Source organism: Salvelinus fontinalis, chromosome 5 (assembly GCF_029448725.1).
Source record: "Salvelinus fontinalis isolate EN_2023a chromosome 5, ASM2944872v1, whole genome shotgun sequence".
NCBI lineage: Eukaryota > Metazoa > Chordata > Actinopteri > Salmoniformes > Salmonidae > Salvelinus > Salvelinus fontinalis.
Window position 1 is genome coordinate 49693610 of NC_074669.1, and position 26170 is coordinate 49719779.

Consider the following 26170-nt stretch of genomic DNA (forward strand, 5'->3'; position numbering starts at 1 on the left):
GGAAATGCCAACTGCGTTCAGCATGAACTGGAAGCGTGCCCAGAGATTCACAGCGTCTCAGAAATAAATGTCCCAAAATCGCACTAAACGGATATAAATTGCTATAAAACGCTTTAAATTAACTACCTTATGATGTTTTTAACTCCTATAACGAGTAGAAACATGACCAGAGTAATATTACTCCCTACACTAATGCTTGGAACAAGTGCGGGTCGGTGGCCGCCGCGCGCGTGACGCAGCAAGAAAAGAGTTCCTAGCTACAGGTTTTTTTTATTTATAGTGCCTGTGATTGTGCAATCGACACCATTCAAATCGTCATCACGTAAAGGCATCCAGGGGAAGACGTAAGCAGTGTCCATATACTCATAGGAATAACAGTGGCCTTAAAACTGACTCCAGAACAGAGGCCAAAATTTCTGAAATCTGACTCCATGTCAGGGAAATTGCTGTAGAATGAGTTCTGTTCCACTTAGAGACAAAGTTTCAACTCCTATAGAAAATATAGACTGTTTTCTATCCAATAATAATAATAATATGCATATTGTACGATCAAGAATTTTGTAGGACGCTTGCGTCCCAACAGCCATGTCAAAATGTAGAGCGCCAAATTCAAAAAAATTATATAAAATTAAACTTGATTAAATCACACATATAAGATATCAAATTAAAGCTACACTCGTTGTGAATCCAGCCAACATGTCAGATTTCAAAAAGGCTTTTCGGCGAAAGCATAAGATGCTATTATCTGATGATAGCCCAATGTAAACAAGAGAGTGTAGCCTATTTCAACCATGCTAGCGCTACTCAAAACGCTAATATAAAATATAAAACATGCATTACCTTTGACGAGATTCTTTTGTTGGCACTCCAATATGTCCCATAAACATCACAAATGGTCCTTTTGTTCGATTAATTCCATCCATATATATCCAAATTGTCCATTTATTTGGCGCCGTTGTACCAGGAAAAACAGCGTTCAATTTGAACAAAATCACGACACAATATCTAAAAAAAATTACCTCTAAACTTTGCCAAAACATTTCAAAGTACTTTTGTAATACAGCTTAAGGTATTTGTAAACGTTAATAATCGATCAAATTGAAGACAGGTCAATCTGTTTTCAATACAGGATATCAACAAACTCACGGAACATTTCACGTCTTGCCCAAATCTCAAACATAAACAAACGACGTCCCTCCACTTCCGGGTCAATATCTTGTTCACCTCACTAAGAAAAAACCTTAACCATTTTCCATACAATGGCGACATCCAGTGGAAGCAGTAGAAACTGCGCATTTACTGATTAGAATTCTGGTTTGCCCAAAACAATCCATTGAACATAGAGGAACTTAACAATAAAAAAGTTAGTCCTCAGGGTTTTGACTGCTATATAGGTTCTGTTATACTTACAGATATGATTCAAACAGTTTTAGAAACTTCAGAGTGTTTTCTATCCAAATCTACTAATTATATGCATATCTTATATTCTGGGGATGAGTAGCACGAAGTTGAAATTGCGCACGCTATTTTTCCCTAAGTGAAAATTCTGCACCCTATCATCAAGAAGTTAACAGGTTTTAAGTCAGATTGACTCGAGATTTGGTATATAGACTCTAATGAATTTTTGAATTATAAGGTGCTGCATTCAAAGTCGGCCCAGATTGAAAGATGACCACAATATGCCAATTAACACAAATCTTAACATAAACCATTAGTCAAATTTCCCCCAGAATTGGAATGTAAACTCAAAGCATGAAGTAATGACTTTAAGAATGATTACCTGCTGCATTCAAAGATAACCAACCTACAGCACTAGACTAAACTTCACTTGAGTCATCCTTGTGGTATTGAGAGATAAACATAGTAATGCTATCACTGATTGCACATAAAGGAATATAGTTACATGATAGAGTGCTTGCTTTGCTATCCAACTTATCTCGTGTCCTTTCTGTCATCCTGTGAACCCCGTTCATTGCTGCTCACAGCTATATATTGGTTTTGCTATTAGATGAAGCACAGTGAGAACACATTAAGTTGTTGTACACTGAGTATATAAAACATTAAGGACACCTGCTCTTTCCATTACATAAATTGACCAGGTGAATCCAGGTGAAAGCTATGATCCCTTGTTGAAGGTATTCCTAATGTTTGGTATACTCAGTGTATGGATACAAAATATCTAACATTGCATTCCCATTTGAATTTGTTGTGCTTCTACATGATGGAACGTGCAGTGATAACACGTTTAGATGACAACTAAACCAAACATCAGACATTGTTTTTTCATTGGAATTTGGTTGTGCTTTTAGAAGGTAGTGACACATTGGGAATTCAACAAACTTCAAGCTGTCTTTTTGAGTCGGTGAATAAAGGTTGAAATCTTATTGATCAATATCTCATCCAAATATTACCAACATTTCCACGTTTAAATGACGTGGTGTACCCAGTGGGTCAGAATTTAGTAGTTTGTTTGAATTAGTTTGTTAGAAATTGAGATGTGTGAATTTGTGTCACGTTCCTGACCTGTTTTCTGTTGTTTTGTATGTGTGTGATGGTCAGGGCGTGAGTTTTGGGTGGGCAGTCTATGTTTTCTGTTTCTATGTTGGTTTTGGGTTGCCTGGTATGGCTCTTAATTAGAGGCAGGTGTTTTGCGTTTTCCTCTAATTGAGAGTCATATTAAGGTAGGGTGTTCTCACTGTTTGTTTGTGGGTGATTGTCTTCCGTGTCAGTGTATGTGCGCACCATACGGGACTGTTTCATTGTCGTTAGGTATTTGTAGTCTGTTCCTGTTCGTGCGTTCTTCACGTTGTATGTAGTTCGTCTCCAGGTCTGTTTACTTCGTTTTGTTGTTTTGTAAAGTATCAAGTGTTCTTCGTGTGTTTAGTTTCGTCTTGTTTATTAAAATTCATTATGTATTCACAACCCGCTGCATTTTGGTCTTTCGATCCTTCTCTCCTCTCCTCGTTTGAGGAGGAGGATTACGACACCCGTTACAATTTGTATCTTTTGACACAGAATAAGGAGAGGCTTTCCACAGATGCCCTTTCAACAGCAGAGAAGTTTCCACTAGTAAATATTGCATGACATTGATGTTTGAGTAAACAGAGGCCAAATGAGAGAAATGTTGAATATTGCAGGAAGGATGGCAGATGTTTGTGTGTGTTTCTTTTTTAAGGAGTCCTTATGTATTTCCAGCTTTATTAAACAGATTGGAAATTACAAGGGGGATATGGGTGTACATAACATGTAATAAAGCATTATACAAGGCTAATAATAATTCCTTTCCTATCTACTCAGGAGGCACAGAAGAAGGACGAGAAGCTGCTGAAGTTCCCTGAGAAACTTCAGGACATCCAGAGCGCTTCCAGGTAAAAAAGTCCTTGCGGTCTTCATGATGTCGGAAACTTGCAAACTGGGAAAAAGCCATTTGAACAGCCCTCCAACTCATAATTTCTGTAAAGTAGGACACTCGGGTGTCAACTATGTGCCGCAACTTCTTCGACATGCTGAACTATGACGTCACCTATTGAGGAAATGACTTAGAGAACAGCATTCTCAGCAGTTAAATGCAACAACAGTCCATTATTTATCAAAAGCAATCTATTGATTCTGTTTTTGAACACTGTCATTTGTTTGTGAGCATAATAACTGTAGTTTATGGTTGACGTACCTAGTTAGCCGTTAGCCAATGGGCAATTTCAACGACTTCAAAGCACGTGAATAGATTCAACTTAATGCTCAGCGTTTGCACGTTTTATTTCCGTAACACTCTGACATGTCAAGAATGCAGCATTTGCACTGCTTTCCTTTGACAAGAGTCTTACAACTAGTTCACCTAGAAGACTCCTAGTCAATTTCATACCCGTTATCTGGATGCCGTATACCGTATAAGGACTTTTATGGGTCTCTTTTCACAATCAAGATCACTAACTCAATTCCTGGAATGCTATGTGTAGCTTTTAGGTTCTTGCTTCAGCCACTGCCCTTAGAGAGCATTAGCAGGATTATTTCCCTCCATTAGCCATATCTGTATATGTTGCCTTTATATGACTACTACTGGATGATGATTTGTGCTTAATGCTGCTGTCTAGTAACATTTCTGCAGCCCCACCCCAATCCCTTAGCCGTTTACCTAAACAAGTGGTGGGGTGTCCTGTTTGTTGTTTTCTGAACTGCAGACTGTTGCTTTAATAAGACTGCAGCTTTAAGTCTGGTTACATTTCCCAGCCGCATACCTCAGCTGTTTACCAAGTGGCGAGGTGACCACTTTGTTGTTTTATGAATTGCAGACTGCAGCTTTAACGCCATAGAAAAAATATATGGTACAAGACATACTCATAGTATAAATGCAATCAAATGAAGAGGTTGATTATTGGCTCAAATAACAGCAGCACTGAATGAAATCACAGATCCCTACCAACGCCTTGAGTTGAATTTCAAATTAATTTAAGCTCCCAATGGCTCTGGCAGTATACTGCACTGTTTAGGATGCATTATCTTCCCTGTGGCTGTCAAGCTCTTTTACAAGGTCACCTCTGCATGCTACAGTTCAGCTCTCCCTCTCTCCTGGTGTGCCAACAGTTAATGCTAACACATCATCCTTACTTCCAGCCTCTCTAACTGTCGTGCCTTCACCATTATTGAATGCACTGTAGATAGGCCTTTGAATTCAATGGTCAAATATAGACAAGTGCCATACAGTGTAACATGGTCCATTTCTGCCACAGTGAACCACAACATAGCAATTTCTAAAGCAACATCAATACCACTGACCGGTACAAGCCAAGGCATTTCTGTTTTCAGGGTCAGCAGTACTTCAAGTCTCAGGAATACAAAGTCACATTTTACAATGGTGACATAGCCATCTGCTACAGCAGTCCACAAAGTTTCAGAATCTTAAACTATTCACATTTATTTATATATATATATATATATATATATATATATATATATATATATATATATATATATATATATATATATATAATATACGCCATTTAAAATATGCTTTTATCTAAAGCACATCATATTTTATTCTTCTTTCTAACTAGGCAAGTCAGTTAAGAACAAGTTATTATTTACAATGATGGCCTACACCGGCCAAACACGGACGATGCTGGGCCAATTGTGCACCGCCCTATGGGACTCCAGATCACACTCGGTTGTGATACAGCCTGGATTCGAACCAGGGTGTCTGTAGTGACGCCTTTAGCACTGAGATGCAGTGCCTTAGACCGCTGTGCCACTCGGGAGCCCATTTTTTGGGTGGCGCCATGCGAGCGCAACGCTCGACCAACTGAGCCACACAATGTATTTTAACAGGCTTTGGATGATTTGCATATCCCCGCAGAATATCAGTGGAAAACATCGAGTTGGAGTTCTCGTCTCTCTACGTCAGGACCAGATCCCTGGAGGAGAAGGTCCAGAGTGACCCGGAGCTCCTGGAGCAGCTGGACCCCTTCCTGCAGGTGGGAGCACATTCAGTCAGAATCTAATTTGGGAATTCTACTCTGTGCTGATTACGGCGCATGAGGGCGGCACACAGTGAAGGCATCCTTAGCCAGTTGTGATACCAAAACGGATCCTAGGGTGACTGTAACATTGTAACAAGGCTTCAATGTTATGTGAGGTGTGTCTGTACATAGAGTAGACCAATAAATGTATATCAGATAACTTACCACCATGATCTCAATTGGAAGAACACCCCATAAGCATAACAAATATGGTCCAATATGAGTCAATATGTATTTTGCATGTTGATAAGTGCTTACCATTCATACTATCCTTGATATACAGTATCACAAAGCCCCCTGTTTTTGGTATATTTTGGTAATAATATGTTCAAATTTGTCATCTATGTGTCTGTCATCCAATGTCTGTCATCCCCAACAGAGCTCCACAAGGACCCTACAAGACCTGAAGAGGCGCAGGCTGGACCTGCGGAAGGAGGGAAATGCGCTTATTGACTTCTTCTGTGAGGACAAGGACACCTTCATGCTGGACGAGTGCTTCCGCATCTTCCAGGACTTCTGTCTCAAGTTCAAAAAGGCTGTCAAGGTGAGGTGTTTTTTCTTTAAATATTTAAATTCAAATCTTTTAAGTCTCTACTATGTAGTTTCAGATAAGTAACTCACGTTAACATGCATTGCATTTCCTGAAGTAACAAAAAATTATAAACTCTTTAATGTGTAAACATATAACAAAATGTGGAAAAAGTCAAGGGGTCTGAATACTTTCCTGAAGGCACTGTATACACAAAATGTTATTAATTAGCCCGTCCTTTCGCTGTCTCTGTCAGGATAACCTGGAGCGGGAGCTGAAGGAGACGGCCAGGCAGCGGCGTCTCAGAGAGCTGGAGGAGAAGCGCTTTGCCTGGAATGCTGACCAGCAGCAGGCTGTCGGTGCTGGTAACGGTGGCTTTGGCCGCAGCAGCAGCGAGAACGACGTGGACATGCTCACCAAGGAGGGCCTACTAGACTTCCTCCAGCAGCGTCCCGCCAGCCCCCACAGCCCCCTGGGTCGCTCAGCCAGCGCACGTCGCCACCGCCACACTGTGGCCGCCATGGCCGACCGCGAGCTTCACGGCTATCTGGAGCTGTTCGGCAGTGGCGCGGCGTTGCCAGCAGACTATGCCAACAAGTTCAACAGCCTGCCGCGCTCCGGCCGCACCCTCCAACGGAGAACCGCCCCCTGGCTTGTGTCCCAGGACGATAACCGCGAGCTGGGGAACGGGCGGCAGGTGCTGGCCACGTCACACCAGGCCGAGACAGAGCCCATCAGCCCCTTGGCCATGTACTCTTCCACAGGCTTTAATGTCAATGAGGAACCGTATAACAATACTAACAACTACACGACCGTGTCCGAGGGGAGCTATCTGCCTCGCTCATGTCACAACCGTAACGTCTTTCAGAAGACTCCCAACCCCGGAGCGAGCGTCACGGCACACATGAATGTCAGCGTGGAGAGGCACACGCTAGTCCCGGGAATTCAACCGTTTGACCCCCCCAGTCCGAACAATAACACAAATCACATGCACTTTGTCGACCACGAAGACGTGGTGGTGACGGACTTGGAAAGGGAGAGGGAATCTCCAAAGACACTCATTTTGGATACTCCTCCTCCTTGCCCAAAGAGTTTGGAAAGAGGGCCAGAGCCCGCAGCGTTAGAAGGTAAAATGACGTCTTCTCAGTTTGTGGTGGGCCCGCTTCAGAAGGAGGAAGAGGAGGACAGCAGCACCATCTCCTCAACCACATGCGACACAACCCTCCCTCTTGACCCCTCCGTATCCAATAAGAAACCGGTTTTCTACATCTTAGACTGCACAGAAACGGACTGCTCCGTAGCGCTTGACTACTCTGAGATTGAAAGCTCGCCTCTAATGAGGGAAGGATTGGTCCCCGACGTAAAAAACACTGACTGCAACAACGTCCAGGGGAACCTTCAAGACCCCAGCTCGCTATCCTCCATCTCCAACTTTGATTCCACATCCACAAACGATCAGTCCGTCTCCGCCTCCACAAATGAGATGTCGGCGTCAAAGTCCAGAGACGAACGTGCCCCATCTGTCGGCTCCTTCGTCACCACGGAAGAGGGGGACACAGATAGCTGGGACACGGCGGAGGGTAGGCAGGTGGGCGAGAAAGCTGTAGAGACGTATAGCCCTAAACCAACACATGCCAAGACCAAGAATGTGTCAAAAGTCTCCAAAAACAGCGGAGTGGGTCGTGGTGTCAGGGTGTTGACCACCACTGAGAACCAGGGCATGCGGAAGGTGGTGCCCATCACCAAGCTCAGCCGGACTGGCAGCAACGCCAGGCGGGTGGAGAGACCCGCCGGGAGCTATGAGGGTGCAGTACCCAGGCAGCCGCTCCGTGACAAGAGCACCCCAGCCAGGGGGCGGGGCGAGAAGATCGGTAGGCCCCCCCGCCACTCCAGCTTGCCCCCAGAGGAGACCAAATCCCAGGGGAGCGCCGGCCTCTCAGGCTGGGCATTTGACCTCAACCCACGAAAGCCCTCCTTCCGAAAGCCCAGCGCCAAGCCGCTGAGGAACCTGCCCAAGCCACCGCCGGAGGCAAAGATGTGCCGCTCCACCATGAGAGCCCTGGCTGCCCAGGCCCAAGGTCAGGTTGGGGCACCCTCTGAGGCTAGTAATCCCGAAACACCTACCCACAGCTCCAAAACCCCATCAGCCACCCTGCCTGGCTGGGCCCGCAACACTGTGGCCTCCTCCTCTAGGACCACCAAGAAGGAACTAGCTCCCGCCCTCTCCAACCCCCCGACCCCCTCCAGGAGCCCCTCTCTCCTGTCCCGGAGCAGCTCCCAGAGTCAAGCACCCGCTCGGCCTCCAGCCGCCGCCACAACCACACCTCCTGCCAAAGGGGGGCAGCATTCACCCCGGGGGGAGGAGAAGGAGAAGGCCCAAGGGGGTGGTCTGCAGAGGGTGCAGAGCGTCAGGGCGTCAAGCCGGGCCAGCACCCAGCGTAGCGACACCCCCCCACCGCCGCCCACCCGCGAGCGCTCACGCAAGAGCAGCAGTTTCTCTGAGAAATCTGTACAATCCATTATGTCATGTAGGACCCTCAAGCCCACCTGGAAGTAGAACTCAAATATGGTGGAGCTCGATTGGAGCCAGAGAGGAAGAAAAGTACTATGGTTTTCCCCACGTACTGTAGATGGACATTTTGTGTCCTCTTTCATTAGCTACTCTAAGACATCCCACCTCATCCATATCAAGTCAATGTACAGGGCTCTGTCAAAACGTATTATATGAACTGCAAAATATATAATGCACTCTATGTAACCTCTCTGTAGATAAGATTATTTTTTTGTGAGCCCCCGTTTGTTTTTGAGCATTCTTCACGGGGAGACAGAACTGACAAATGGCAAAATCCCCCTTTTTTCCTAGGAGCCTTCTTTGCCTGCTTTGTGGTCTTAAACTGTATGTAATACTGTATAATGACATGTCAAAAAATAAGAAAAATTAGAATGCTTTTTTTTACAGACCGTTTTAAGATGGTGTTTACATGGTATATACTTAAAAACTATGTGGTAGTAATATTTTCTGGTACTCACCTCAAAGAATTCAACACTATTGGTAATTTACTGTTACCAAATGGTACATAGAGACATGTGTATCAATGAATCTCGTAGAAACTGAAGTGTGATTACTATGCAATTATTAGATAATTACCATTTTAACAAGTACTTTCTAGTTAACTACCTGGTAAACAGTGACTGTAAAACGAAGTGTTACTGAAACCACTACTGAACATGTTTGAATGCTGCTAATTAGCTTTGACAATTTGGGGACTGTGTTAGTGTCTTCATTCAGGGTATGAGCTTTGTGAGACGCTGCCTTGCTGCTGTTGTGATTGTATCTTTGAGTTCTGTGGTTCTCTACTTTCCTTTGCACAGCTATACTATACAGTAGCCTGGAGTCCACACTGAATATCGCTCTGTTTTTCTATTGCTTCACTTCACTGATTTAGTGTGAGTCTGATCCATTAGGGTTCACTTGGAATTGGCAAAAAAGAGCTGGTCCAATCAGTGTCCTCTCAGATACTATGGGCGGGACAATAGTGAAAATAACTATTCAGGGCCTTATTTACTAGAAACCAATAAGAAACAACCATTTTCGTTTTCCGTTTGTACTAATGAATACGACCCTGCTCTGTGTCATTGTACTCCTCAGCAGTTGGCCACTGAGTTCCTTTCCTGCTCCACTGAAGTTATACCTCGGTTATACTTGACATTGCAGAAATAGTATATAGTAAAAAAAAATGAAAAAGGGCACAAAAGAAATGCCCATAGGCCCTATTCAATCCAACCGGGTATCCAGGTTTCCGAGGTTAAGTTAAATAGACATTATTGCTGATGTGCTGCATTGTCTTGGACAAAATAATATGTGCAGTCAGACATTAGGAAACTGAACGAAATTTGAATTGTCAATAAAGAATGTTGTTTTTCACTTGTTTTGGAAACCTGGTTGTCAGGGTTTGATTGAATCGGGTATCCTATTGTGTACTGTATCAAGTACATTAACTGTTACTATTAGCAAGTACAGAAAGTTATTGAGCATTTATCCTCTGTTTATGATACTCCAGTTAGTCCTTTGGTATGATTCCACTGTAAAGTTTTACCTTTACCTCTTAGAATATAGTACATGTACTTTGTCATGCAATGTATTTTCATGTACTTGTTGTACTTTAGACATTTGTATTTATGTATCAATAACAAGCAATGTTTCTAAATGCTCTCGATAAAATGCCTCCATTCTAGCATTGAGTAGAAGTGCACACAAAGGAAATATTTTTCCTGCTATATGCTATACCTAGACCAACGCTAATGCTATGAAAAACAGCATTGAACATGTAGCTCTTCCGACTGAAGTAACACCCAACATGGTGTTGTTTGTCTCTGTGTTTTGTCACAATAATCGTCTTTGTAATCCTTGACTTTTCTACTGTGAATGTTGTCATCTGATTTTTGTACTACATGACATTGTGTAATTGTGTTCCTTGACCGCCAATGGTTGTGATTCAAGTAATACTGTAGATTCTTCAGCCCTGCAATTGCTCCTCACTAGACTGATCCGTTTGTCCTGTCTTGCCCACAAGCCAGCACAAACAGATCTGGAATTAGGCCAGCTTGTCACACCACTTGCCTTTGAAACAGCATTGTGCCATTGACTTAAATAACAGCAACTAGAGTGCATTAACTTGAAGCTTGATGTAGCCGTCCCATCATCAGTAGTGTCTCCTGAATTGTAAATAAGAGTAGAAATCCTCCCTACATTCCATTGCGCTGACCGAAATAGCTATTAGAATGGATACTACAAATCACGGGCTTAGCCGATTAGCCGTCCACTCTGTGTACATAGTGTAAAGACATACTATTTTTTATTATATGTAGAGCTTGCAATATGTTTACATGTAGCAAACTGTATATGGAGGCTTGGAAGTAGTGAAGGTGAAGGTGAGAGGAAATGCTTAACCAGACTTTTTCCTTTCTTGAAATTGCCACAATGAACAGCATCGTTGTTCACAGACCATACACTGAGGCGCTCAATTCAACTGGTCTTGAATCAGCAAGTTCAATCTACTGTACTCGCTATACAGCTGTTGTACCATTTCTGTCTGTAACTCTCAGAGAAAGCCTAAATCAATCCTACAGGCCACATCCCTGCAGTAGGCCATTATATTTTTATCTCTCTGCAATGCAAATGAAGTGAGGCAGTGAATGTCACAAAAGACCCAAAGGCCATACGTCAGCCCAGACCGTCTGCGTCTCAAATGGCACCCTATAGGGCTCTGATCAAAGTAGTGCATTATATAGGAATAGGGTGCCATTTGGGACGCTGGCCTACGACATGTCTAATGACTAAAGAGCGAGACACAATGCTCCTCTCTCTCCCTCTCTTTTCCCATCTACAGTCACAGTCAGAGTGTATGACAGATCTCCTCTCCGCCAGACTTAACACAATGTCCAGTCTTTTGCAAGGATGGCCCTTTACAAGAGCGGCCTCCCACATCTTATCGCACAATGCCTCCTGCTGCCGGGCTCATTTAATAGGGGCATGTCGACAATGGGTGGTCTTGCGTCAGAGCCACTAAAGACGGTGGGACTTCAGTACAGAATGTCTCCCCTTGCATCCCCCCACCACTCTGCTGCCACTTCCTTGTTATAGGGTGGTATCCATGACAACCCAGTCCAGCAGATCAGTCATGACGCTGTGGGACTGAACACTAGCAGTGGTCTGTCTGACTAATAGCCTTAGCCTTTCTAAACTTAGGCCCGACTCCTAATCATGACAGAGCAGGCGCCTGGCAACCCAAAACGGTGTTGAAACATTTGTCCAATGTTGCCCAACCCAAACCAAATGGTGGCGATTAAGATTTTCCCTTTGATTGATTGATGTTGGTGGTTTTTCAAGCCAACTCGAGAAGTTGCACGCACACAATACAGTGACTTCATCCACAGTAGGCTACAGTTCATGTTCACTTTCAAATGTTGACCTTAAATTACAGTGTGAGCTATTGGCATGGATTCCTTAGGACCTAGGTGATGGTGGAGGAATGTTTTCTTGCCTGTTCCCAGATCTGTTTGTGCTCTATAGCCAACAATATGGTTGTTGTTATGGCCTGACAGCACAAACAGATCCAGGACCAGGCTTGGTGTTTTTTACTGTTTTAATGTGATTCTTTATGGGGATCAGACTATGCATGTCTTAGCTGGAATTCCCACCGCTCTATATAGCTGCTCCACTTAATTGCCTTGGTTCTGCTTTGCTGCCTTCTTCTCCAAGTCACTGTCTTTGATGTTAATAAACTCAAACTTCTACATGGAGAAAATGACTGTAATCACTAAACTACACAGGACTTAATATTAGAATGTTATTCTACAGCACTGATCATTTAAAAAAAGGTCATTTAACAAAATCAATAAAATCATCCGATGCTGTGTCACTTCGAAGCCGTGAAGCTTTTTTCTCCGTCCTTCTCAGCCTTTTTCTGTCAGGAATGGACATTGCTGTGAATCTGAAACTCTGCGTGGCTCATATTGGTTTTTGTGTGCATTCTACAGGGGGCTGTTCTAAGCAGACACACTGAGGGCTGCGCTACAGCGCGCTAGACATTTAACACCCTTTCATGCTGACCAGACCGGACACGTCACATGGTCGCAAAATAAATATAGAAATCCATGTTATTCAATTATTGCACCCACACTGCTTGCGCGCCAACGAGCGTCTGCGACACCAAGGGCTAAAATAGATGTCGTTCCTATTTCTGACGCAAATCGCGCTGCAAGTCCTGCCTCTCCCATCTCCTCATTGGTTTATGGAAGCAGGTACCCACGTGCCATCTCATTGGTTATACCCACGTGGGTGATAGAAAGACGAACTGTTTTGCCGGTAGTCGTGGTAATACAATGAAAGTTTAGATGCGATCACCATATAATTTAAACGATGAAAAAGCCTGGAAGGAGGAGAGATGACTAGAAACGATTCGGTTGGCCGTGTTATGTGTGGATTAATTGTCGGAGTAGAGATCCTTATGCATTTCAGGTAAAATAACAACTCAATGTTTATATCCCAGGACAAATTAGCTAGCAACAGCAAGCTAGCTAAATAGGACAACTTAACGTTAGCTAGCAAGTGCAAGCTAACTATCTAAATTACCATACATGTTTAATGCTTTTCGACCTGTCCCCAAATTAATGTCATTGGTTCAGAGTTTGTTTTGATATTTTAACCTGCGTGTCGTGATCGCGTTTGGTGTGGGGGGGCAAAATAAATTTATGCACGATAGCGCCCTATGGCGCACGCGCACAGCCGGTTTGGGCAAGGTGTTACTCTCATCTGTTGTATTAATTAAAGGGAGAGGAACCAATCATGACCTGGAATATGGCCAGCTGTGCAATGTTCAGTTGCCAATCGATCTCGAACGTTGAAGATAGAAATGCCATGAATAGAGACGATGTAATACCATATTCTACATGTTAGAGAGGCATGTTTGTTCTACATAGCCTATTTCTATCTGAACGTTCCAAAACGTTGCATACTGCTAATCGCGCCCCTGAAAATGTTGGCAAATGTTTTGGGAGAGCTATCCCTTTAATTAGTCTATTAGCATCTCTTGAATTCACACCTCTTTCACATATCAGTGATAAAATCTTTTACATTTCTGGAAAAATATTATGGAGGGGCCTCCCGAGTTGCATGGTGGTCATGGGGTGGCGCACAATTGGCCCAGCGTCGTCCGGGTTAGTTACTAAAAAATGATATATAAGGGTACGGTTAGGGTGCAAATTGTTCCCTGGGGTATAAAAAGATCAAAATACACATAATATACCTTCAGAGGTACACATAATAATCTCACATGGTACTGTTCAGTACCTTTTAGGGTACATGTGCAGATAACCTAGTAAAATGGTACATTTTTGTACCCTATATTTTGAATATAAAATATGCAATCATCCCACTCTACTGTGAAGCTACTTTTCTGTTTTTTCAAGGATACAAACGTACTGTATTTTGTGTACCCTCAATACCCACCATAGACTACAATGATGTATTTTTTCCACTCAAAAGGAACTAATGGCTTTGTCAATGTGGTAGTAGCCTAAAATACACATTTGTACTATAATCATTATAATACAATTATTTTCCAGCATGCTCTAATGCAGATAGATTTTTCATTCATGTAGATTGATTGAGTAATCTTATGCTACACAAAGATAAATAACATATTCTTCTAAACTAATGTAATCAGTTAGATTTTTTGCACCCGTTACTGAAATAGATGTTCCAGTTTTAATGGTTTAGGTAGTCTCCTCATAATGTTTTCATTCTGAATGCAGGTTGTGGGTGAATTAAAAATTGCTGGATATCCTAATTTGGCTGGATTCTGATAGGAATTACACATCACTTTCCAAACCAGCATAATGTGACTTGCAGGTAGAGTTGCAAAATTCTAGTAACTTTCCCAAAATTCCCAGGTTTTTGAGGAATCCCAATTGGAAGATTCTTGGAAATGGGAGGGAATAAGCAGGAAATCTGTAAAGTTACCAGAATTTTGCAGGCCTGTAAAATAAGGCCTTATGAGATATGTAATTTATTGTCATAAAGAGTTACATTTTAATGATAACATTAGCCTAGGAACTCACTTGGTGAAGGCCGCAGGACTGAAAATGAACGAATTCACTCGAAAAGGCAAGGCACACTGTGAAATTATATTGGAGGCGTGGCGTAGTGGGGGCGTGGCTTTGAGTTAATTTCTTTGGGCCAGCAGTGAGTGGAAGTGTTGTGCTATGTACCTTATCTAAAGTCAGCTTTGTACCTATTGACTACACAGTGCATTCAGAAAGTATTCAGATCCCTTGACTTTTTCCACGTCTTGTAATGTTACAGCCTTATTCTCAAATGGATTAAATGAAACATTTTCCTCATCAATCTACACACAATACTCCATAATGACAAAGCAAAAACACGTTTTTAGAAATGTTTGCAAATGTATTATAAATAAAAAACAAAAATAATGTATTTACATAAGTATTCAGACCCTTTGCTATGAGGCTCAAAATTGAGCTCAGGTGCATCCTGTTTCCATTGATCATCCTTGAGATGTTTCTACGACTTGATTGGAGTCCACCTGTGGTAAATCAATTGATTGGACATGATGTGGAAATACACACACCTGTCTATATAAGGTCCCACAGTTGACAGTGCATGTCAGAGCAAAAACCAAGCCATGAGGGTGAAGGAATTGTCCATAGTGCTCTGAAACAGGATTGTGTCGAGGCACAGATATGGGGTACGTACCAAAACATTTCTGCAGCATTGAAGGTCCCCAAGAACACAGTGGCCTCCATCATTCTTAAATGGAAGAAGTTTGTAACCACCAAGACTCTGCCAAGAGCTGGCTGCCCAGCCCAACTGCGCAATCGGGGGAGAAGGGCCTTGGTCAGGGAGGTGACCAAGAACCCGATGGTCACTCTGATAGTGCTCCACAGTTCCTCTGTGGAGATGGGATAACCTTCCAGAAAGACACCCATCTCTGCAGCACACCACCAATCAGGCCTTTATGGTAGAGTGGCCAGACGGAAGCCACTCCTCAGTAAAAGGCACATGACAGCCCACTTGGAATTTACCAAAAGGCACCTAAAGACTCTCAGACCTTGAGAAACAAGATTCTCTGATTTGAAGAAAACAAGATTGAACGCTTTGGCCTGAATGTCAAGTCTGGAGGAAACCTGGCACCATCCCTACGGTGAAGCATGGTGCTGACAGCATCATGCTGTGGGGATGTTTTTCAGCTTTCAGGGACGGAGAGACTAGCCAGGATCGAGGGAGAGATGAACGGAGAAAAGTACAGAGAAATCTTTGATGAAAACCTGCTCCAGAGCGCTCAGGACCTCCAAACTGGGGTGAAGGTTCACCTTCCAACAATGACCCTAACCACACAGCCAAGACAACCTAGGAGTGGCTTTGGGTCAAGTCTCTACATGTCCTTGAGTGGCCCAGCCAGAGCTCGGACTTGAACGTGATTTAACATCTCTGGAGAGAACTGAAAATAGCTGTGCAATGACGCGTCCCATCCAACTTGACAGAGCTGAAGAGGATCTGCAGAGAATAATGGGAGGAACTCCCCAAATACAGGTGTGCCAAGCTTGTATTTGTATTCATTAGGGATCCCCATTAGCTGCTGCCTTGGCAGCAGCCACTCTTCCTGGGGTCCAAACATATTAAAGTATCATACCTAAGAAGACTCGAGGCTGTAATTGCTGCCAAAGGGGCTTCAACAAAGTACTGAGTAAAGTGTCTGAATACTTATGTAAATGTGATATTTCTCTTTTACATTTTTTTATTCTGAAAACCTCTTTTTGCTTTGTCATTATAGGGTATTGTATGTAGATTGATAAAGGGGGAAATTATTTAATCCCTTTAAGAATAAGGCTGTAACATAACAAAATGCGGAAAAATATGCATTCTAAACACTTTCCGAATGCATTGTATGTAAGAAAGTTACTATCTGAGGTATGAACTGGGGTACAATTATGTACCTCTAACTAAAAAAGTACAAAATACCCATTTAAGAACAAATCTAGAGCTTTGTTTCTAGGAGTGTAGATCAGTCAACTCCAGACAGGGATTGTGTTTATAGATCACTTTTACTACCTTGAGCTGTATGACTGTGTATTCTGTTGATATCTAATGGTTGTCTGGCAATCTTTAGAGCTACGCAATGACCACGGTGGTGTTCAGTAGGGAGAAAACCTTTTGAAACCGCGAGGTACTACCTACATTTGTCCAATAAGTAAGTCATACATTTTTTTTTTTTTCATTTTGATATAGTTCACCCTACTGAACACAACCCAGGGTGCATACGTGAGATTGATGGTGTGTGGGATTGATTGATGACATTACAAAATATTGTTGTCTACTATCACTGGCGATACGAGAAACAGCCTTGAGAATTCTGTGAAAGAATTGATTTTCTCAGAGGGAGTTTAGGATAAACCACTAGATGGCAAAAGAGTACCGTGTGTAATTCTTCTCAACCCTTTACTGCAGGGTTCTCTAACTCTGGTCCCAGAGAGCTACTGCGTGTGTGTTTGCAGGCTTTTGTTCCTGTTCTTCGGTAATCAAAGTTGTTCTAAAGGTGATACGTAGTCTACCATTTCACATAGGCTTTAAAGTGAATGAAATGTCCAGAACACTGCTGGCACTGTTATCAAATTAGAAGAGTTCTTGGAAGGACTATAACCATTGTCTGTGTGTGTGTGTGAACTGTCTTGATGATCTTGAATTATCATGTGCTTCTTTTAACTGCCTTCCTACGGCAGCCTAGGTCAGTGTGGTCTGGTGAAGGGTTGCTGTGCAGATCTGGCCAAATGTTATATGTCAAACGGTTTTGTTATATTTCCGTCTTCTGTGATCTATATAAAGTGTAATATCGGGATGCAAACTAAAAATGTAATACATTTCAACTCTGACATGGTACATGTCTTCTGTTTTTAAGCCCATAACCATGTGTGTAGCTACTTAGCTACCACTAACCTGTAGCTGACTCTGCTGCTGGTGCACTTTGACTTTCTGGCTGTTCTGCTCTCACGACAGGCACCGCGTCACTCCAGGGGCTTCTTGCAGTCTTAAATTTTTTTTTTAAATACTCAATAGCGCAAGTGATGTGTGGTTATGATTACCGTTTTGGGGGGGATGGATCAAAACCATCTGGGGAAGACACCGTATAAGGTGGAGGATCATGGCAGAAGTGGATGTCGAGAGTGATACGAGAAGTGAGTTGAGTGGAGTTGGAGAAGAAGATTGGAGAACAGTAGTATAAAAATCAAGGAATGGAAAAATAAGAAATTGTTCAAATGAAGGGTATGATAAGTGTATGTTTTTAACGATGTGTGTCTGGGAGATCTGTTTGGGGTCTCAAAGAAGGTGAATCGTGTGCTGGTAAAAGTGGGATCAATCTGAGTGACCAGGAGTGGGCTTGTCCTGATGAGTTCTGTGTCTGAGGAACAGAGGAAGAAGGCAGTGGACGTCACAAGAGTTGGGACATTCGTGTCTTGCTTCGACTTCCAGAGTAGAGCACCTGTTTAAGGGAGTCATTTCAGGGGGTGTCAGTGGAAATCAAGGAGGAAATAAAGGAAGAACGTTTGTCAGTGCTGTTTTTTGATAGTGAATACCTCCCTATGCATGTAAAACTAGGATACAGTATATGAGTTACAGAGTAAGTGCTTTTGTCCCAAAACCACTACAATGCAAAAACTGGATTTGGTGAAATGTGTATGGATGGAAGGAGCATGCAAAAGATCGGCGTGAAGAACGGCCATGTTGCAATTGTGGTGTGGATCATGACACAGAGTTTATGGAGTGCCCTGTAAGGGTGAAGGAGGTTGAGGTGGCTAAAGTTAGGGCGGTCCATTGGGTCTCCTATGCGGAGGCAATCAAAAGAATCGAGAGAGAAAGTGGCACTAGCATTGAAGAGGTTGTTGTGGATGCACCACATTGAACGTTTGTCAACTAAGAGAACCAGGCATGTTGTATGTAAAGAAAGTGGATTCTGTGGCATTCATTGCAACTGTTATTAAACTGCACGATTCAAGTAGCAAGGAAGTCAAAGAAATTGGGCATCATTGTGGCTGCAGCAGGAAATTATCTGAGGCTTCAGGAATTCACAGCGGAAGAGTTGTTGGCGACGGAAGATGTGCCGCCCTCCAGGCTTCTGAGCCTGTGTAGGTTTCAGACATGGATTATTGATTTTAACCGTAGAGGAAAGGAGCATGTTCAGTATGAGTATTTTTTTAGATATTTTATTTTCCAATCGCACAGTAAGTGGCGGCAATGCAACTTTTTGGATGTAGTCCGCCCTAAAAGCCTAACAAAGAAGAAGACAAAAATATCCAGGGCTGAAACCCCGGATGCTCAGGCCAATGACGCCATTGCAAAAGAAATCATAGGCCCCGGGGCTTAGTTTTTTTAAAGGCCCCACCAAAATGAAATATATATACAGTGTATATGTACTATATCATAGGCTACAGCAGGCTACTAAATACAATTTCCAGTGGCACACTGACACTCACCTAATGATGAAGATGAAGCCATAGGCTACACAAGGGGATGGTTGATGCGCTCATCATGACAATAGCCTATCTCAAGATGAGATACATTGAAAAACAGTGCTGCTGTTAGCTAAGAATTGGGAGAATTGGGAGTCAGATTGGTTCTACAGACAGATTAATCTTCTGTTTTCCAAACTGTACGTTTTTCCCACGATTGTATTTTGAAATCTGCAAAAGGCAAACAGACAGCCATAGACCATAGAAAGATAATCCATAGATGGCAGTTCCCATTCAAGTCAGGACTGGCATCCATTGTAAGTGTACCCATGAGTTTAACAGTCAAATTGCCAGTGTAAGAGATTAAAAATGTGTCTATAGACACAACAAGCTGTATATTTTGTGCCTATGCTGCCCAAACTGCGGCCTTCCCAACTGTAGGAAACACTATTGCGCTAGGTGGTTACCTTAAAGCAGGGGTGTCAAAGTCAAATGGACGGAGGGCCAAATAAAAAATTTAGCTACAAGCCGAGGGCCGGACTGTTCGAATGTTCATTGAAAAATTTTTAAATGACGCATATAGTCTAGTGAACCTAATTGAACCTACTGAAAACCTAACAAATATATTCCAATATGATCAGATAAATAAAGCAATATTTTCTTATGGCTCTGTCAGTAATCTTTAATTTTCAACAGACACAAAAGACAAATTTCCTTTATATAAAAATCCCCATAACATGAACATTAAATGAAAGAAACCGGTATTCAAGGCACCATCAGTAGCCTATATTTTCTATTTTAGCAAAAGTGGGCTAAATTTACTTCAAAGAAAAAAACAATAATAGCAATTTTCTATCATCCACTCAACTGAAATATTTTTAAAATATAATTGGATTGAAATACAATAAAATAAAGTGCAAAAATCTATTAATCAAAAACAACACTTTGTTTAAGGAGAAGTAACATGCAGTGAAAACAAATATTAAACTTTAACTTTTAAACTTGAACTGAGTAAAAACTCTAAATATGTGATTGCACAGTAATGTTCACTTGTTTGAGGTTGAGGGTGATACTTGGTGGTGTCCCATCTTTTCCACAAGTTCATCAATGTTCGGGGTAAGGCTCTGAGCTGAGGAAATCCTCAGAATTGAGTGGAGGTGTTCAGCAGTAAGTCGACTTCTGTGTGATGTTTTGTTCAGGTTCATCAAAGAAAACAGTTGTTCACACAGGTATGTGCTGCCAAACATAGACAACGTTTGAGCAGCCTGGATGCGCAGCTGGGGCATTGTGTCGGGGAGGAAACGGGTGAACTCCGCAGCACCCACTGCCGCATATTTTGCCCTCAGTGCATCATTGCATTGGAGGTCAATCAACTCCATTTGGAGGTTTGGTGGTGAGCTTTCCACGTCAACAGCAAATGGGTTACCGAGCAGTTCCAACCTGCTTTTTTGTGCTTCAAAGTCAGCAAATCGGCGTCGAAAGTCAGCGGCAAGCATACCTATTTTATCAGCCAACTATGCGCTCGGGAACGCACTGGTAGAGAGCTTCTCTTTCATGGTCTGGCAGCTGGGAAAGTGGCTCAAATTTTCTTTCCGCATCTGCGTCTCCCACAGAGTCAGTTTGGTTTTAAATGCCTTCACTGTACTGTACATATCAGAGATGACATGATCCCGACCCTGCAGCTGCAAGTTCATTGCATTCAGATGACTCGTAATGTCACACAGAAAAGCCATTTCACACAGAAACATTTCGTCTCGGAGTTGTGTTGTGTCTTTCCCTTTGCTGTCCAAGAACAGACAAATCTCCTCACGAAGCTCGAAACATCTTTGAAGCACCTTTCCCTGGCTTAGCCATCGCACCTCTGTGTGATAAGGCAAATCACCATGCTCCGTTTCTAACTCCGTCAGAAATGCCTTGAACTGGCGGTGGTTCAAACCTTTGGCTCTGATAAAGTTAACTGTGCGCGTGATGATGCTCATTACATGCTCCATTTTCAAGGCTTTACCGCACAACGCTTCCTGGTGTATGATACAATGATAAGCTGTCAGCTCACCTGTCGCGTTTTCCTCTTGCATCTTTTCCCGTATCTTCGCCACCAGTCCGCTCCTGTGTCCACACATCGCAGGTGCTCCGTCGGTTGTCAAACCCACGAGTTTTTCCCAAGGCAGCTCCATCTCATTTACACATCTTGACACCTCTTCATACAAATCATGCCCCGTAGTTGTGCCATGCATAGGACGTAAAGCCAAAAACTCCTCTGTCACGCTTAGGCTGGAGTCCACTCCGCGGATGAAAATTGACAACTGGGCAATGTCAGAAATGTCGGTGCTCTCATCCACAGCCAAGGAATATGCAATGAAATCTTTTCCCTTTTTCACAAGCTGCTCTTTTAGATTGATGGACAACTGGTCTACTCTCTCGGCAATGGTGTTTCTGCTCAGACTCACATTTAAAAAGAGTTGCCTTTTTTCTGGGCAAACTTCGTCACAAACTTTAATCATGCAGTTTTTGATGAAATCCCCCTCCGTAAATGGCCGGGCTGATTTAGCGATCTCTTCTGCCAAAATAAAACTGGCCTTGACAGCAGCCTGGCCTTGTGATTTGGCTTTTTTGAACAGAGCCTGTCGAGATTTGAGGCCTCGTTTTAATTCCTCTGCCTTTTGTAGCCTTTGTTCCATGTCCATATTCTTGTTTTTGTCCGCGTGTTTCGTTTCATAATGTCGTCTCAGATTATACTCTTTCAGTACCGCCACACTTTCTCCACACAGAAGACACACAGGTTTTCCAGCTACCTCCGTGAACATATACTCCGACTCCCACCTTGTTTGAAACCCCCGGTTCTCAGTGTCCACCTTCCGTTTTGCCATTTTTGATGGGTATCTGAAAGTTAATTTTACTGTGATGCTGACGACTGCTGTGCCAATAAATATTGAAATGAAGCAGCCTACTGCTCGGTGCGTCACCGTTGCATTGTGGGAAATGTAGTATTGGTGCGTGTAAAAGATCTGCGGGCTGCCGGCTTGCTGCGGTCTGCGGGCCGGTTCTAATAATAAATCAAGATCATCCCAGGGGCCGTAAAAAACCTTCTCGCGGGCCGGATGTGGACCGCGGGCCTTGACTCTGACATATGTGCCTTAAAGGGACACTGTGGCATTTAGGCAATTACCTAGTCAGATGAACTCATGGATACCATTTTATGTCTCTGCTTGCAGTTGGTAGGTAGTTGAAGGTATTTATCAGAGCCATTGTTAATAGCGTTAGCGCAATGACAGGAAGTCTATAGGAACCCTATTAGCAATGGCTCTAGAAATGACCTTCCACTACATTCAAACGCAAAGACATAAAAATGCCCCGTGGAGAGAATTGTTTTCTACTTCCTGCAATTCTACACATTTTGCCATGGGGCAGAGAGAACATTTAGCAATCTTGTAACACATTTCATGCAATTCTACTCATTTTGCCATGGGGGAGAGACATTTGTTTGTAGTTTAAAGCTAACTTCCTGCAATTCTATCTATTTTGCCATGGGATGGAGAGATTATTTTGCAATTTTAAAGCTAATTTTCTGGAATTCTACACATTTTGTCTTGTTAATGATATCTGAGTGAGAGTGACTAACAAAATCAATGGGGGGCCCCTGGAGGTCAGGGCCCTTCGGCATGTGCCCCGCATGCCCGGTCGGGTATTCAGCCATGATTACTACAAGTTTAGATAACTGTTTAGATTAATTTCACGTATGCCTGGAGCCGGCCATGCTTACCCTGAAATGAACCCCAAACCTAATTGTGGCAGGAACAGCTTTGTGCTATGTGTGAGTTAGGCAACATAGACAGCTGTTTTGTGTATCTCTCTCTGTGCTGCTTTGGCTTAAGTTTTGAGGTCAAATCCCTCCTACCTGAGAGAGTTGGAGTCGAGGTGGAATCACCCAGGAGTCTCTGCAGGGGGACTGCTCTAAGCCGGTCTAATGGTTCTCAGATATTATCTTAAGTTGCTGAAGTAAGTGAAAGATTATATTAGACCTGATAGTATGTGGAATACGTTTGGCACAGTGTGTTTACACTGTGTGTTCAATAACTCTTGTTTCTCGTAGAGTGGATCATCAAATCAAAGTTTATTTGTCACGTGCGCCAAATACAACAGGTTCACCTTACAATGAAATGCTTACTTACAGGCCCTAACCAACAGTGCAATTTTTAAGTAAACAATAGGTATTAGGTGAAAAATAGATAGATAAATAGATAGATAGATTGAAATAAAAAACAACAGTTAAAAGACAGTGAAAAATAACAGTAATGAGGCTATATACAGGCACCGGTTAGTCGGGCTAATTGAGGTAGTATGTACATGTAGGTATGGTTAAAGTGACTATGCATATATGATAAACAGAGTAGCAGTAGCGTAAAAGAGGGGTTGGTGGGACACAATGCAGATAGTCCAGGTAGCCAATGTGCGGGGGCACCAGTTAGTCAGGCTAATTGAGGTAGTATGTACTTTTTTTAACCTTTATTTAACTAGGTAAGTCAGTTAAGAACAAATTCTTATTTACAATGACTGCCTAGGAACAGTGGGTTAACTGCCTTGTTCAGGGGCAGAACGACAGATTTATACACAATGCAGATAGCCAAGGTAGATTTCTTCATGGTGGAGAGTGCAGGCTGAAATCAGGACAGAGAAGTTCTTCAAATTATTGTGCCTTAAGAGCTATGCATATTGCATATCTAATGCAATTATCAGTCCTTCCTGTATTTCGCAGGATTTTCTGTGATAGTTGCGCAAGATAATGCTTCATTTTTATAATAAGATTTTTTTCTCTCCAATTTGTCACGAAACTCGCTGATGGTGCCTGGCTTGATTGAACCATTTTATGACATAAAAGCAGGGGCGCAACTTTCACTAGGGACGGAGGGGTCATATCCCGCCCACATTCTGAAAATGCACTTTTGTCCCCCCCAGTTTTAACATTGCAATGTTATACAAAAAGCGGCAAGGGTGTGCTTTAGGACCATGCGGACGCCTCAGAGTGGTCGGGTAGGCTGTTTGGACTTTTCAACTGGCTGGATTTAGGATCATGCGGACACCACAGAGCGGGCAGACGGGCTGTGTGTGTCACGATCGTCTTGATATGAGAGATTGGACCAAGGCGCAGCATGATATGAATACATCTTCTTTTTTTATTATACGAAGACGTAACACGAAACACTTATACAAACTAACAAAAACAACAAAGGACCGTGAAGCTACAAACACAAGTGCACACACAAACTACTTACGTTCAACATAGACATAGACAATTACCCACAAAAAAGCTAAAGCCCATGGCTGCCTTAAATATGGCTCCCAATCAGAGACAACAATAACCAGCTGTCTCTGATTGAGAACCAATTCAGGCAACCATAGACTTTCCTAGACACCTACACTGAACACTAACCCATCTACTCTATTTAACCCCCTAAACCATACAACACCCTAGACAATACAAAAACACACAAACTTCCCCATGTCACACCCTGACCTACCTAAAATAATGATGAAAACAAAGATAACTAAGGCCAGGGTGTGACATAACCCCCCCCTTAAGGTGCGAACTCCGGGCGCACCAGCATAAAGTCTAGGGGAGGGTCTGGGTGGGCGTCTGTCCACGGTGGCGGCTCTGGCACTGGTCGTGGTCCCCACCCCACCATAGTCACTACCCGCTTTCGTAGCCTCCTCCAAATGGCCACCCTCCACATTAACCCCATTGGATTAAGGGGCAGCACCGGACTAAGGGGCAGCACCGGACTAAGGGGCAGCACCGGACTAAGGGGCAGCACCGGACTAAGGGGCAGCACCGGACTAAGGGGCAGCACCGGACTAAGGGGCAGCACCGGACTAAGGGGCAGCACCGGGATAAGGGGCAGCACCAGGATAAGGGGCATCTCCGGACTGATGGACGGATCCTGTCTGGATGGCGGATCCTGGCTGGATGGCGGATCCTGGCTGGCTGGCTCTGGTGGATCCTGGCTGGCTGGCGGATCCTGGCTGGATGACGGCTCTGGCGGATCTGGCTGGATGATGGCTCTGGCAGATCCTGGCTGGACGGCTCTGGCGGATCCTGGCTGGACGGCTCTGGCGGATCCTGGCTGGACGGCTCATGGCTGGCTGACGGATCTGGCTGCTCATGGCTGGCTGACGGATCTGGCTGCTCATGGCTGGCTGACGGATATGGCTGCTCATGGCTGGCTGACGGATCTGGCTGCTCATGGCTGGCTGACGGATCTGGCTGCTCATGGCTGGCTGACGGATCTGGCTGCTCATGGCTGGCTGACGGATCTGGCTGCTCATGGCTGGCTGACGGATCTGGCTGCTCATGGCTGGCTGACGGATCTGGCTGCTCATGGCTGGCTGACGGATCTGGCTGCTCATGGCTGGCTGGCGGCTCTGGCTGCTCATGGCTGGTTGGCGGCTCTGGCTGCTCATGGCTGGTTGGCGGCTCTGGCAGATCCTGTCTGGTTGGCGGCTCTGGCTGCTCATGGCTGGTTGGCGGCTCTGGCAGATCCTGGCTGGTTGGCGGCTCTGGCAGATCCTGTCTGGTTGGCTGCTCTGGCAGATCCTGACTGACAAATGGCTCTAGCGGCTCCTGACTGACGAACGGCTCTGACGGCTCGGGACAGACGGATTGCTCAGATGGCGCTGGGTAGACGGATGGCTCAGATGGCGCTGGGTAGACGGATGGCTCTGGGCAGACAGATGGCTCAGATGGCGCTGGGTAGATGGATGGCTCAGATGGCTCTGGGCAGACAGATGGCTCAGATGGCGCTGGGTAGATGGATGGCTCAGATGGCGGTGGGTAGACGGATGGCTCAGATGGCGCTGGGTAGACGGATGGCTCAGATGGCGCTTGGCAGACGGGTGGCTCAGATGGCGCTTGGCAGACGGGTGGCTCAGATGGCGCTTGGCAGACGGGCAGTTCAGGCACCGCTGTGCAGACGGCAGACTCTGGCCGGCTGAGACGCACTGTAGGCCTGGTGCGTGGTACCGGAACTGGAGGTACCGGGCTAAAGACACGCACCTTCAGGCTAGTGCGGGGAGGAGGAACAGGGCATACTGGACCCTGGAGACGCAC

General features: G+C 44.0%; 1 protein-coding gene across 1 annotated transcript in view; it reads left to right on the plus strand.

Moving 5' to 3' along the window:
* LOC129855779 (FH2 domain-containing protein 1-like) overlaps positions 1 to 12464 on the plus strand; it is a 61508-nt gene extending 49044 nt beyond the window's left edge. Inside the window, exons 9-12 of the mRNA XM_055923793.1 lie at positions 3298 to 3368; positions 5351 to 5468; positions 5893 to 6057; positions 6299 to 12464. Of these exons, the coding sequence (XP_055779768.1) occupies positions 3298 to 3368; positions 5351 to 5468; positions 5893 to 6057; positions 6299 to 8599 (2655 nt within the window). The 3' untranslated portion in view covers positions 8600 to 12464. The remainder of the gene's footprint in view (positions 1 to 3297; positions 3369 to 5350; positions 5469 to 5892; positions 6058 to 6298) is intronic.
* The last annotated feature ends 13706 nt before the right edge of the window (positions 12465 to 26170 follow it).